General features: G+C 43.2%; 1 protein-coding gene across 3 annotated transcripts in view; it reads right to left on the bottom strand.

Annotated features, from left to right (window-relative positions):
- Mpped2 (metallophosphoesterase domain containing 2) overlaps positions 1-15,723 on the bottom strand; it is a 174,235-nt gene that overhangs the window by 74,395 nt on the left and 84,117 nt on the right. For all 3 annotated transcript variants that reach the window (XM_029536897.1, XM_029536898.1, XM_029536899.1), the window contains one exon: positions 8,734-8,959. In XM_029536897.1, the coding sequence (XP_029392757.1) occupies positions 8,734-8,959 (226 nt within the window). The remainder of the gene's footprint in view (positions 1-8,733; positions 8,960-15,723) is intronic.

The raw sequence follows: 15,723 nt of genomic DNA, 5'->3' as shown, positions 1-15,723 counted from the left end.
TGTGTGTGTGTGTGTGTGTGTGTGTGTGTGTGTCTGTCTGTCTGTCTGTCTGTCTGACTATCTGTCTCTCTCACACATTCACAGAGGGGTAAGCATTTTATTGAATTAAATTTCCTATTTATCTCCTTTGACCATATACAGACAAAAAAATAACACCAGTCATCACAGAACTAAAGTATAGGAAGAAACCTATACTTCATTATCATTTAATGAGTACCAAGAGGTTGACAAACACAATCTCTTATAAATCCCATAAAGACTACCAAACAGGCAAAGAATAAAAAGCTATGGAACCACACAGACTGGAGTCTGACTTTTGGAATTTCCTGCTCTTTGTGAAGTGAGGATCACGAGGTGAGTTATTTAGCATCTCTAAGGCTCAGTCTTCTAGTTTTTCAAGGGGTAGTGATAATGGTACATCTATAGAGACATGGCCAAGTTTAAACACATGCTATACGAAGTACATTCATGTAGGTGATGCTCCATACCTGTCAGGTATTGTTTGCATGACAATCTGACAAATTCAATTATGGCTCAGTGAGTAGATCATACATTTATCAAGGTCTAACTGATAAAACCAAGATGCATGCTTGCTAGGACAGACTCTTGAAAGCCGGAGCCTACACAATTTTACAGAATTGTCTCCCTCCCCCATTTGGCAAGTAGACTGGGCCTGCTTGTGACTGACATAGGGAGCTAAGTTTTCAGGGTATGGCATCCTCCTGTTAAGCTCCCCAGAAGTGTTAGCCTGGGGAGAACAGATGGTTTAAGAGAAGAGAGAACCAACAAGTAGGGCTTAGTCCAGTTTCAATAAGGTCTTCAGTGGCAGGGATATGTCCTTGAGCATGACACAGTTGAGCTTGTGTTCTACCAAACTTCCCATGGGCTTACAAACAAATCCTAGAGAGGCTAAGTGCTAGAAGAGGGGGAAAGGGAGTCCTGTGGTGATGTTATGAGGAGGCAGTGGAATGAGCTGGCAGGGAGAAACGGTGGCAGAGCAACCTCCAATGCCTGGAAGGAGGCCCAGCTCACCTTCATCACAGACCATCAGGAGCATTAAAGCAACCGACATAGTTACCTGGTCTGATCTGTGAACACATTTGAGCTACAGGGGAGAGCATAGAGTGGTACGCACGCTGGCATGGACTGAGCTTGTCAAGGGACCTGAATAGCTTACTAAGGGGTACACTATAGAAAAAGCCACCTACATTTAGAGTTCAGAGCACAGACTAAGAACTCTCCACCTATCAAATACCTCAAAAGTAAATAAATGGTAAAGTTCTCCGACCATAAAGAATCCAGCCACCAAGCAGGCATCTGCGACTCCTTTGCATTATCCAGGGGATGTTCTGAGTCTGCTTGGTCCAGATTCCCAACAATATCAGCTTTGCACTGTCCTTCTTGAATGAAGCCCTGAAGACACATTCTCTAAGGGTACTAGCATGTTCTCTCACCACTCACAGCATGGAGTGAGGTATCTGAGGCAAGGGAGAATAATATGGCTCACAAAGATATCATTGTTCTGTGAAATCCATAGGGCCTTAAAGTCAAGTTTGTCTTTCCCTTTCCCTTGCTTTTGTGACACCATGCTCACCTAGGGACAAGATGAATTCTCCACACTCCCCATGGTCCAGGAAGGTCCACACCTGTTCTTGAAGGCTTGGGGCACAGCTTAGAGCTTTGTTTGGTTCCCCTTTGTTGTTCCATCTCTGGTCTTCTGTTTCATACATTCTGCCTGACTTTTTTTTTTTTTTTTCTTATTTTGGTTTTTCGAGACAGGATTTGGTTTCTCTGTGTAGCCCTGGCTGTCCTGGAACTTGCTCTGTAGACCAGGCTGGCCTTGAACTCAAAAATCCACCTGTATCTGCCTCCCAAGTGCCGGAATTAAAGGTGTGCGCCACCACTGCCCGGCTTCTGCCTGACTTTTATTGGAAGCATTTTGCTTATAACTGCTATCTCATTGGTGTAACCCTTTGGCTCATCTCTCTGCTTCCATTGTATTGTTTGCTCACTCATGCATTTATTCATTCGATATGGACTGAGCATTCAGTCTGCACTAAGCTAGCCTAGAGTTAGTATAGAGAACAAAGCTGATTGGTCACTGTTCCATTTGTGGAGCTTGAAGCCACATTAGAAACCCCTTTTATTTGCCAGCAGCAACTCTGGATGAGGAGGAGGAGCCTATGACTGTAACATGAAGAATGGGAGGACACCCAGCTGCCCACCAGCTCAGCCAAACCTCAGTGACAGGGTTCAGGTCTTTCCAGTAGCCCATGTCAACCTGATTTCCACTGGAGTACATGCCACCAGACCAGCACTTGAGACATATCCCCAGCCACCTCTACCCTTCTTGCTATAGAAGCTTAAGTTAGGGAGAGGGGCAGCCACAAGAGATGGGCTTGTAGCTCCCGATCTGTAGTATATGCAAGATGTCCACAAAGCTGAAAGACCAGAATGCCATGCAGCATGCTGAGATGAAGATTTTTCTTTTCCAAACTCCTCATTCTCTGAAGCACAGCATGCAGAAGATACCAGATCATTTCTCTCTTCTCAACTCTCACATTGCCCCTCTCCAGTCCGGGCTGGACTATCCCAATGTAAAAGGTTTGGCAAAGGAATTCTGGGTCCAGGTCCTATTTCTCACGGTGACTCTGGGACTCTGGGCAAATCACCTTCTGACCTAACTTGGACTCTGTCCAAAAGCAACAGTGCCGAACAACACCCAGCACACCAGTGTGTGGAAATCTTGGGTCTGAGTAACTCTTGTGAGTGATGATGTGATTTTGAGAACTTCTAGGTGGCCCAAATGAGACATCATTTGTACAAAGTCTGAGTGAAATACTACCTTCTAAATGGGAGTCTATCCATGCTGTTTGCTGAGTTACTGGCGCAGCCACATCCAAGCAAAGATTTAAATTGTGACTGCAGTAGATTTGAAGCCTAATGGAATGCTACAGATCATACTTCAGCCCTATTCCCATAAAGGCTCCAACCAGAAGAGGATACAGAGACAAGCTGGTTAGGACAGCTGGCACAAAGGTCTGAATGGGATCCAACACAACACACTGCATAAACTGGCCTTGGAGGTGGTATTTACAGCGCTGCACTGGCTATCTATGGGAGGTAGGAAGCAAAGCCAATCGGTTTTGCTTTGTCCTTTTTTTTTTCTTCTTCAAATAAATAAGGCAGTTGTTAAAACCAGAAGTGAATCTGATCCTGTGTGGCTTTAAGAGCAGTCCGCTGCATTCTGAAACAGGCAATAATGTAAACAGAGCCCTGTAACTCTACACCTCGGCAGAATGGCCATAGGTTTGTGCCTATGGGCATGAAGCCAAGCAAAATGAAATGTTAGCCTGGGCCTTTAAAGAGAATCGTGTAAAAGCAGAGTGCATATTTGTTTAACACACACACACACACACACACACACACACACACACACCACCGTTTGTGTGTATGTGTGTGTGCCAATATCTTTTGGAATTCTCTTAAATAAAAGCCAGGGACCCCTGCAAACAGTGTGTGCAACCAACAGTGATTGCAATCTGCAAACAGACTTTCTTGCTGAACATGAAGACATGACAGTTTTCTTTTCCTTCCTTCCTTCTTTTCCTTCCTTCCTTCTCTTCCTTCTTTCCTTCCTTCCTTCCTTCCTTCTTTCCTCCCTCCCTCCCTCCCTCCCTCCCTCCCTCCCTTCCTTCTTTGCCTAAGTTAATTACAAAGTATGACTGTGAGAATAAACAAGCCCATTGCACCCAATCCCTGTATCTGAGTTCCATCATGAGTTGCCAGTTGGCTTTCTAATCCTCTCACTCAATAGCTGCTGTTAATTTGTTCACTATTTCAAGAACTTGGAGACTGTCAGCAAAATGCACGATGCATTACGGAACTTATAATTGGAAGTAAAAACATCTAAAGCTTTTCTGACAGCCTAACCATAAAGCCCTGTCGCCCTGATCAGAACAAGACAACACACGCAACCTTGTAGCGATTGGTGTGCAGACACAATTATCAATGTCACAGAGTGGGGAGGACACTTAACGATGGTTTAGAGAATGGCAGAGGAAATTACATCTAAATGAATGAATGAACTCAATGTGTTTATGATGCCAAATGAAAGGAATGGAGGAGGGAGGGGCATCAGGCTCAAGCTTCCTTCGAAAATGAAGGGCAGTGGACATTCTCTTCCTCTTTTGGCCATTTTAGAACTACCAGGCCCGAGCCTGATCTAATTTTCCTGCTGTAGAAGTTGGGGCACTTCCTCCACAGTTACTAAATATGAGAAATTACACCTGTGTCCATTCTAACGTGAAAAAGGAGCTCTTTGTTCCTGACCCCTTTGATTCGAGAGGTCAAATTCCCAGACATAGGAAAGCCCCACTCATGTTCATTAAACACTAGGGGAGGCTGGTTTTGTGCAAGAGGAGTAAGGTACAGGCTAGCAAGGAACAAGATAACAACTCTAGTCTGAGCATTCCAGGCGGTGGCCAGGGTCGGGCTACTTCTTACAGCGGGGGTTGCTTACCCCTTAGTAAGTGTGGCCTTGGCTCCTTCCTTCCTTTGGTATGACCTGACAAGCAGTTAGTTATTTACACTGGCTCATATTTGACAGATTTGAATTTCTTCTTCTGTCTCTCTTCTTTGTCTTTGGGAAAGATGCTACAGAGGGCCACCAGAAAGAGGAAATAGGGGTTCATCTTGGAGGCCAAGCATGAACACTAGGTATGGAAAGCCTGTGACCTTTCAAAGCTGGCCCGGCTGCCTGATGACACCATCCCTCTCTTCTGTCTCCCAAAAGGGACAAAAGGAAATGACAGCAGAAGTTAAGAAAATCCTATGAGCGAGTTATCTAAAGCACAAGCCTGGTTGCTTTCCTTTAGGTTAATGGAAGCAGTTGGGGAAGAAATTTAGATAGAACGCAGAAAACTGTGTTCCTGCCAAGTACTCCCTTAGGGCAAGAAGCTTCCTGAAAAACTCATCTACACTTTCTATCCTTTCAAGGAGCCCCTCTTCCAGACTAACATCCGGGTTGGTTTACAACTTCTGCTGTTTGGAACACTAAATTTTCTCAGCCCCATCAAATCACATCCCAGTCCTCTGCGTTGGAGATATAGTGAGTAGCATGGCACGCTGCATTTGGAGACACACAGGAACGCTGAGATGTGTTGCAAGCTATCTTCTGTAGATAAATTCCCAGTTAGTTGTAAACCAGGAAGGGACAGTATGCTCTTCAGTCTTTGGGAAGCTTTCAGCTGTGACACAAGTTAGAAGCACACAGTGAAGGCAGATGAATATTCTTTTTCAGAAGTTAAACCATCTAACAATTTTTCTGAAGTTAAACCATCTAACAATCACTTTATTTTATCTTATGTGGAAGGTGAAGCCACAGAACAAAATCCTGGGGCCTTGTGCACATTAAGCATGTTTTCTAAAATATAATAAAAAAAAAAAACCCGACACTCTATCTTTATACTTTTAAAATTCAAGAGTTAGAGCAATTTCCTCCATCTGATGGCAACTGCTTTTGTGAAACCCTTGGATGGCAGAATGAAAATGGCTAGGATAAAAGTTCTTGTTTTGATTTTTGTTTTTGAATGAAAACCACCAACAGTATTATCAATTCATAACTGAACATTTCCTCTAGAAAATTTGCTGGAAATCATGGAAGTCTAAATTAACTAGTTTCTACTATTTTGGAATATGTATTGGGCTATCGAGGAGGCTTTTACCTGTGGGGAAATCACAGAGATAAAATAACAATGAAAAAACCTTAACTCCTGAAATGAGAAAAGAACTAATTATGATATAATTTCTCTCAAATTTTGCTCCTATGCAAAATTTTAATAGTAAACGCGGTTAAAAATTTGTAAGACATTAAAAGAACCATGTCTACCAATATGTATTATCTTTGAAGATTCTAACTTTGGTGAACATTGATTTGGTTGAACTATGAACCAGGGTCAGAGCACATCCCTCTGACTCCTGGTGTAAAGTCTCCAGTAGTTAACAGAAATACTCCACTGCTCACGGTGACAGCTACACTTCTCAAATACTAACTCTTGGCTTGGGGTCTTCGCTACACTGTGGGGACATAAAGTTTATGTTGTGAGGGAAATGACACTGTAAAGATGAGAAAACAGAGGAATTTGGTTAAAAACCAAACAAAGCAAAGACAAATGAACTCATCCAAAGCCCCGGGGAGTATGTGGTAGAGATGGGACACATGGGCTTCTGTGCACAGAAATGCTCAGGCAGAAATCTCCGGAACAACCCTGGGAATAGCCATTTAAACAAAACATGTTCATAGTGAAACTGATGTCTCAGGAGAATAGGGTGAAATAGAAACCTCTCCTTCACGAGTTTCTGATTCTTGGTCAAAAACCAAAGCACCAATAACCTCGGTGGAGGGGACAAATCCCTCCTTCAGATGTCCCAGATCCTACCCACAGATTCTCTTCTTTGTAAAGAAGTGTTCAGCAGGAACAAAGGGGGTCAAGTGTTATTTTGTTTGTTTGTTTGTTTTGTTTTGTTTGAAAATCTCAATACACACTACAAGGAACTATCTCAGGACAACATGTCAAGACAATAATTTTGCTTAGTTTCTGATTTCAATTAACTTCTCTAATACTGAACTATTAAAAATTTTCAATGATTTTTAAAAATTATAATTGATAGTAATCTAGTTCTGATGTAAACTTTGTCTGTAGCATGAACCAACCACGTAGATGGGGGCCATATCCCACCACACTAACTACCAACTACCACATACATTTTCATATCTTGGGATACTTCCAGGTCTGCCTTGGGATCCGAACCATCACCTCGTACATCACAGCTACAATTTTGTTTAGCTACTTCTGCCCTAAGCAGATTTAGATCAGCTTAAACTATGGGAGATATTTTTTCTATTTTTTCTGTCACTGTTTCAGAGATTAGCGATCTGGGACCTTTGACAGCATTGACTGTGAACAACCCAACGTCCTGTGCCTTCTGTAGATTGTTCAAAAACACTAGACACGGTTGAAGAAGTGATTTTTAACCAGAATGTCAAGCTCCTCTGACAACCAGAGGTCATTCTTCAATATTAGATTGTATTAAGAATTGGATCAGGAAGTGGAAAAAGCTCACATCCTGCTCCATATCCCAAACCACTGATATCAACACCCTGTTTCACACTAATATCACTTTTTTTTTTTAATCACAGCTGAACAGGATATATGCTATTCATCCTATTACCTTCTGTCATCTTCTCACGCATAAAAATAAATGTATGGATTTTAATAGAACCCAATTTAAACTAGACCTGCAATTATAAACACATCAGCATTCCCATTGCTACTCAACCCCTTGGCCACACTATTTTCCCCGGAGTCAGACACAATGGCAAGTAGGCTACCACTCATTGCCTATGGTTTCATAAGCAGTCTTGGCCTTCCGTGCCTTAGTTTGCTTACTTGCTAAATGGTACACTGGTATCTAAATCCTTCAAGAACATTAAAGACTAAATTAGACAACTGATACAGCAGCAGACTTAGAACAGTGCCCATTTATGGTAGTTAATGAGGAACTCACAATCACTAACAGGTTGAAGTGCAACAAAATGTACTTCTCACACCCCCTATACATTCCAATTAGTCAGGGAAAAAAAGATTTGAGAGACAATGGGAGTCTGCTCTGCCTCTCCTCTTGCAGCTCTGTCCCAGCTTGTAGCAAAGGTCTTGGGGGCTTTCCAGCAGGGATGGGGAAGGTTTAGTTGGTCTATTCAAGGTTCACAGATAATCTTGGAATTGTCTCATACAGATAATCTCCAGTCAAACATTTTCATTTCAGAGATGAAAACATTGGTCTGGGCTAAGTAACTTTCTCAAGTCCACCCCAAAACCAAGAACAGGAAAGTGATAAATATTATCGTAAACCAATTACCAGGGCTGCTTCTAAATCCATTCCATGTGCCACCTACATAATCCTTCAACGACCTGGTAAAAGGTACTATTTATTCTCACCATTTTAAAGGTAAAAAAATCTAAGGCTCAGCAACATGGAGTAACTCCTTTAAAACCTGCCAATGGAAACCAAGATCCAGAGCCCCACGCTGAGGCCCATAGGATGCGTTCCAGAACCCAGTTCTAGACTGGGCTATCAATCAACACCCTCCAAAGTGCCCGAGCATCTGTCTCATCTGGAATGCCTTTATAAAAACACAGATTTCTGGGGTTTCTCTGAGAGAGGAGACTCAGGGAGGTCTCAGAGACTATATTTCAAAAGCTATCTTCACAGAACCAGTCAGTCTGATGTGTAGAGAGACTTGAGAAAACTTGACCTATATGCCAGATATTTCAGGACTGCTTTCGTACAACTGAAATACTCTCATGGAATGTTCAGAGTAGCTAAATCTGTCAAGAGTAACAGATTAGTCTTTGGCAAGTCTCTGTATGTTTGCACAGATACATGTAGAACCCCAGTCGTATAACTACATAATGTCTACTAAAGTTTTAGTTTTGTTCTTGTCACCTAAAGGAGTCTGTTTGATGATGAAAATACCCACGACTGTGATTTGCAATGGGACCACATGATGTGCTTGCTTGCCAATGAACCAATAGCCTTTCCTTCCATCTTATTCATTTTCATGGAAAGCAGCTAAGTCCCAAACATGGGTTTTTTGTTTGTTTGTCTGTTTTTTGTTTTGTTTTTGTTCCCAACTTGAAAACAGAGGAAACCTGTTGAATGAGCACTTACCAGGGTGCACCGTAGATCCTGAATCCCTTCACTGTTACCTCTGAATCTTGTAAGTAAATACTGTTTGTCAGGAGGGACTGAACATTGTCAAAGTCCTCTGGTTTCAATTTGGACACAGAAGGGAAACGGTAGTAGTCCTGTTTAACGAGGTCTGCCATGAATTCCTTATCAAATGTCAGTTCATGATTCCCAGCAATCACAATTTTATATTCATATGGCAGGTTTCCTGTAATAACCAGAAGGAGAGAAAAAAAGAAAAGTGCCAATTAGCACATTCATTTCCCATCACAAAATACAACAGCCAAGACTGTGATCAGCAGACAGCTCACCCGAATGAAGTACTCACACATTTCCTTCTATTTCCATGTAAACCAAAATTTATGGCTACTCTTTTATGCTACCAAAAATGAAAATAACCGGGAAACAGTAAGCTATATGGATCTAAACAGCTGCTAAGAAGGCGTCAAGCTCTCCAGCGCCATTTCTTTCTATATTTCACAAAGCCACCACGATGACTATCTGCACTGATCCACTGTGATGACTGCATACACAATTATCCAGGTTTTGTTCTGTTTTGTGTAAAGATTGACCATGATCCTAAAGAGAAGGCTTGGACTCAGTCTGGTTCTCAATAAATTAAGACAACCAAGTATTTTTAACAGCCTGCATATGTGCTAGATTTTTAGTATACCCTTCAAACAAAGCATTCAACAGTGCATCCTAAGTCCAGATAAGGAGCCTATAATGCCATAATGCAAGTCTAATTTTACATTTACCTTTTGGCTTCTGAGTAAACAGAACACTATTACAGGCCGGTGACTGGAAGGCCAACTTCCCTCCCATTGGGATGGGAGAAGAAACTGTAAAGCTTAACCCCCCTTTAATATTTATGCTATGGAAATGTAAGTTCTCGGTGTGCGCTCTTTATGCAAAAGTTTCTCGATCGAAATGAGATAATTCTGGGAAGAAGAATGAAAGCTAGAAAGGAAAACCCAAACACCAGACTCCTGCATAGATTTATAATGTTTGAATAAAGTACAGGTCATACATATTAATAACTCACTGTGATGTTATAAGAACCAAATTTCCAAGAGGAGATAGAGCCAGGCAGCCACCCCCATCCTCAGATTAATCCTTTCCCTACCCATCTCTCAAACCTCGCCGATGGACTATGGCTCATTTTATTTTATTTTGGGGTGAAAATAAGGGTGGGAAGGAGGCACATATAATTCCACCTTGCTGAGGCTCCTGGGTCCAGTGCAAAATTAATGTTGTCTGCCATTCTGGGAAGAATTAAGGTTACCCTGAGCAGGAAAGAGAATACTCTTGTAAGAATTGATCCTTACCAGCAAGCCAAAGCTGATGATTTAATTAAGGAAGCTTTAGTGGGAAGAGACTTTTTATTGGGAGTGGTAGTAACTTCTGCCATTGGCACTTGGATTTCAGCAGAGCAATCTATAAAGACTGTACTAGAGAGCTTCCACCGTGCCAGCGGCCTGAAGCACAGGCAGCTGCTAGCACAAGTGTTTCTCTGAGACAGTGGTGACGTTTTATAACATTGCAATTTTTCTTCAGCTCTTGATATTCAGTTTCTAAGGATAATAAAATCGCATATATTGTGTGTGCTGTAACGGGAAGACTCCAGAGAAGGCGAAAGCAATGGTAGGAAATGATTCTGTGGAGTAAGGGAATCGGAAACACAGGCCAAGAGTCAAGAGATACCTGATGGCCGCACACTCTGCTGTGTGACATACCTCTGGCCTCAGTTATTTGCAGGGCTGTGGGGAAGAGTGCAGTAGAAGAAGGAAGCCACTCTCAAAGGCACGCTTATGCAAGTTGGGCAATTAGGAGCGTGATGTGTGTTGCAAAAGCCTTAGAACGGTGCTGCTATTTTGCACGATTCTGCACTTGAAGCACAGATGAAAGATGGATTAACAGGGCCTCCAATTCCCAGCACAGTTCCTGCTGATACGGTGAGGCTGTGGCAGACTGTGGTTACATTATGCACCCACAGATTATTCGTCTGGGTTCCTCGAGTCAGAACAGGCTGAAAAACGCTTTCCTGAGCAGCAATGTGTCCTGAGGCAGGTCCTGCCAGAGTGGGCCTTGGCTACCGGTTCACATCACACTGTGGCTGTCTATCTCCTGTCGGTGATGCTGGGCTCACTGGACGCTCATTCAGTAGACGCCACTGCTACTGTTGCTCCATTTCTCACTATTCCCTCCTTTTAGATTTTTGGTTCAGACGGGTTGAACCCGAGACACTGGGCAAACGAAGTACTCCCTCACCCCCTTTAGCTCTTCCAAACAAACAAACAAGAAATAAAAGGTGAAACTTCTGTGAAGTAAATCCTCCTCAGAAAAACAAGAATCCTCTGTGTCTTTTAAATCAGATTTCAGGGACTCCGCTAGAGAAGGAGCCACCGAAATGAGCAGCCACAGGAGCGGTGATGATATTTACACGCCGCCAACAGACTCCCCTCTCTCTGAGAATCCACTCGCAGTTTCCAAGTTCTGCCCTGGGTTACCTATGTTATAAGATTGTCTGACAGATTTTCTTTTTTGCTGAGCTGACCTTTCGTCTATAATCTGCCAACCTTTCTGTTTTATATGAAAAGTGTAAGCAGGGCGGCTGACAAATCCCCTGTTTCTTGATGGCATTTTCTTTTTTTTCTTTCTTTCTTTCTTTTTTTTTTTTCCTACAAGACTAGATTAATTTGGAAGGCTCCGCAGTCAAGCTTCAAGCTTCTTGGTATTCAAATAGCATCACTTTCAAATTGTCAGACAAAGAGGTGCCTGCCTTTATCCATTTTATTCAGATCAGGCCATCTAGGCCGACCCACTTGAATAAAAAGCGAGGCCAAATTCTGTTTTTCTAACGTGGAAAGTTCTTGCTCTGTGGGACCCGAAGAACTAACTAGTGAAATTAAGAGTGTCCTGGGATCGACAGACAGGATTATTCTAGGTGGAATGAAAAGGTTAAGAACTGTGGATATTGTTTTAAATGCATAGTTGGAAAGTTAATGTCAATGTGGTCTATAGCATTTTCACGTGTATATGTAATAATTATATGTAATATACACATAATATACAAAAGTATGCTAGAGTTATATATATATATATATATATATATATATATATATATATATATATATATGTACACATGTAATAAAATACACACGTTATGGTCAGAACACTTTTGAGTAAACAACAGGAGAGGTCAATTAGAGGTATAGCAACAATGCATGTATGAATGAATGAATGAATGAATGAATGAATGAATGAATGAATGAAAGAAAGAAAGAAAGAAATATGGGATCCCAGCCATCAGTTGGGAGTACAGCTTCAGGTAATCAATAGCGGACTGATAAGCAAGCAGAGACAGCAAGTTGTGTCCCATTTACAGCTGAGTGTGGTCGCTCAGGCCTGCTATGCCAGCCCTCAGGACCCAATTCCAGGCCGACCTGGGCTGCAGGGTGTAACTCTGTCCTCCGAAAAGAAACAGAGCAACGACAGGAAGGCCGGCAGCCCCTCCCAGCTGCCGCACTGCTGTCCTCCAAAGCACACCCCGGAAAATCTGTCTGGGTTTCCCTTCAATTCTCAGGATGGCCAACCGCATGGACGGAAGAGGAGAAAGAAAGGACCTCTTTGCTCCTTAGTCTCCACTTTCCCAGCATGCCATCTTGGTTACAACTTATATTTCTAACAGCTGGACTCTTTTTCATTTGTTTGCTTTGTTGTTGTTGTTGTTGTTGTTGTTGGAGACAGGGTTTCTTCTCTGTGTAGCCATTGCTGTTTCGGAACTCACTCAGTAGACCAGACTGGCCTTGATCTCAGAGATTCAACTGCCTATGCCTCCCAAGTGCTGGAATTAAAGTCACGCACCACCACCACCCTGCAACAACTGGACTCTTAACTAAACTCCTCCTCTGCCCACGAACACGTTGCTCTGATCTTCTCTCTTGGGCCATCAGTTCTCCTGTCATGGAGTCGTCTTTTGTTGTGAGTTCATATTTACCCATCCTAATTAAGGAAGAATAAGCGACCACTGGCATGTAACCAGGTATGTATGCCTGCTGCAAACACAGTCCTAAGTGGATCAAGACGCTTCAGCATTTTGCTTTGAAACTTCTGGAAGGAGTCCAGATATGATAAATTCAACCTATAGATATGTCATGTTTAGTTCTTAACTAAATTTTACTTTTAAAAGATGAACTAACATTTAGAAAGCAGAAGCTACATCACACATGTGCTCGTTCTTGCTCTCTCTCTCTCTCTCTCTCTCTCTCTCTCTCTGTCTCTCTCTGTCTCTCTCTCTGTCTCTGTCTGTCTCTCTCTCTCTCTCTCTCTCACGCGTGCATACACACACACACACACACACACACACACACACACACACACACACACACGATTTCAGGGCTTCCCATCCTCTCCTGGAAAATGAGAAAATCCAGCAATGCTCACAAATTCTACGGAACTTCTTGCTCTCACTGCTGCTTCTGCTTGCCCCACACTGGCTCTGCCTGATGGGCCACTATAGTTTTATACCGGATTAACACACAGCCCAAGGAATTCTGGTTTCTGTCTTTATTATCCTCCAACAGCTCGCCCAGGACATGACTAACAGCTGCCTGAGGGACGAAGAGCGAAGCCCCTTCTCAGTCCTTGCCTGGGCTGCCCCGCCCACAGCGCCAGCGACAGCCGCTGTCTCTGCAAACCTCCACCCCCTTGGTTGCTGACGCTGTGCTCCCTAGACTCCCTTCTCTCGCGTCAAGCATCACCCCTCTCTTCTTCCTCAGATGTCTTTGCACTCTGTCTAACTTATGACATCCTCCTTCACCCTCCTCCCATCTTCAGATAGTATCTAGTGCTGTCTTGCCATGCTTTTCAAATTTCTCTTCTTAAGACTCAGTTTTAAGCTGGTAGCACATGGGCTGCAGACGAGCATGGGGTGAAGAGTGGGGACTCCACAGGCCCCATTGTGCACTAGCTGTGTGATTTTGAGCAGATGTCCTCTGCTCTCAGGGTGAGATGGCAAATGCTGCATGGAGCACATGCGTGTCAGAGAAAACAAGGTTACTACTGGTGCTCCAGTGTTGAGGGTTGCTTTCTCTGTGTGACTCATCTCCCTGTCGACTGAAGGCATGTATCATGCCCGTGGGTCCTTGTTTGACTCAAAGAACTCGGTCCAATACTTCCCAACGGTAAGTACACAATTCATATTTGCTTAGTGATACAATGGATGAGCTGCTCCAAGGCTTTCCAGAAGCTTCTGAGACTCCGAGAACCGGGCTTGGCACACTAGGCTATGAAAAAATGTAACTCCGTGTCATATCTTCTTCCAAGTTTAAGTTTTTATAACGTATCCTATTCTGTGACATCTCGCCTAGCCAGCTAAGTTCCAGCCCATGCGTTTCAAACTATTCTTTCTTTAAATCTAAGGAGGAAACAGTAATATAACCTGTAAGTAATATAAGTAATATGACTTGTAAGCTTCAGTAAGGTTAAACAGGATCCTAAACAATTTTGGATGTTCTCTTCATTCTAATGTCTATTAGCTGTGCTGCTGCTGCTGCTGCTGCTGCTGCTGCTGCTGCTGCTGCTGCTGCTGCTGCTGGAAACTACCCCTTCCAACTGCCATCCAAGAAGCCATTACTCATCCATAGATCAGATCCCTCCCTGATGCCACACACAACTGTTACTCTCGAAGAATCTCAACAGAAGATGGAAACGAAGCCTCTGAAAACTATAGCAGAATCTGACAACGATCCAAAATACCTGTACGTAATATGAGTGTTATTAGAACCAAGAAGGCGATTGGGTCTCAGGATAAAGAGAGGAAGCTGAGGAAGCCTGTAGCTTGTGTCCAGGGGTATGGCAGACTGTCCCTAGAGGTCGTCCTAACCCTGCCTTAACACATCACTTCTTTGCTTCTCTTGTCTAGGAGGGAGCCCATCTCTTGGACTTTCATTCACAGAGGAGTAAGATGGAGGATATCCAGATTCCATTCCTATTATCAGCTTTCACTCCCTTGAAGTGACTCTGATTTCTTTCTAGAGCCTACCGGGTGGGTGCCCTTTATGTGGGTATGTAGCCAAGAACAACGTATCAGCAGCATCAGTGAAGGTGAATATCTTCAACTATGTGTGCCTCAGGCTAAGCCTGCACTGTAAAGTAAACAAAGGGACCTGACCCTGCTCACAGCATCCCGGACTCAAGTGGCTCCAGCTAATCGGGCGCAGATGCAGGAGAGTGTCCCAAGGTAGCCTGGAATCCTGGTCTAAGGTCTCCCCAGAGCTAGAGCTGGAGAAGAACACAGGGTTGTGGGGAGGAGGACTTGCTCCCAGGTTCACCAGAACAGCTCTGTGTTATTTGAATTCCCTATATGAATTAAAATAACATTTGGGGAAAAAAAGCTATTTTAAAAATGATTTAAAAATGTAAAAACCCAGGACAAAATTCACCCAAGTCCATTCTATGGATCTAGACACGCAGTACCAGAGATGCTGCTCTTCGCCATGCAGGCACCACCCATATTGTTAACACAGGTGGGATTAGAACCTAGCTTCTAAAATTTTATCGTACAAGACCCAATTGCTTAGACCCTGACAATCCCTAGCTAAGATTCCTCTGTCAAGAGCCTTCCTGTGACACTTGCCCACCACTGGTGATCTATTTGCTAGTTCTAATCTTTATGTGCCCTTTCACTTGTACCATGGGACAGCATTCTCCATTCTAGATGCTTCTCTAGCTACATCATGGGCTTCTCCTGCATGAGACATGAGGGGCAATGTCAGCCTCATGCTATGACAACACATATCTTGGTTCACTTAAGACATTCCCTAAATTTGCCAGGCATGGTGGCGCATGTCTTTAATCACAGCACTCGGGAGGCAGAGGCAGGCGGATTTTTGAGTTTGAGGCCAGCATGGCCTACAAAGTGAGTTCCAGGACAGCCAGGGCTACACAGAGAAACCCTGTCTCAAAAAA

The sequence above is a fragment of the Mus pahari genome, chromosome 3, assembly GCF_900095145.1.
Source record: "Mus pahari chromosome 3, PAHARI_EIJ_v1.1, whole genome shotgun sequence".
Lineage (NCBI taxonomy): Eukaryota > Metazoa > Chordata > Mammalia > Rodentia > Muridae > Mus > Mus pahari.
The sequence above is the reverse complement of the archived record's forward strand: the minus strand, read 5'-3'. Positions and strand labels throughout refer to the sequence as shown.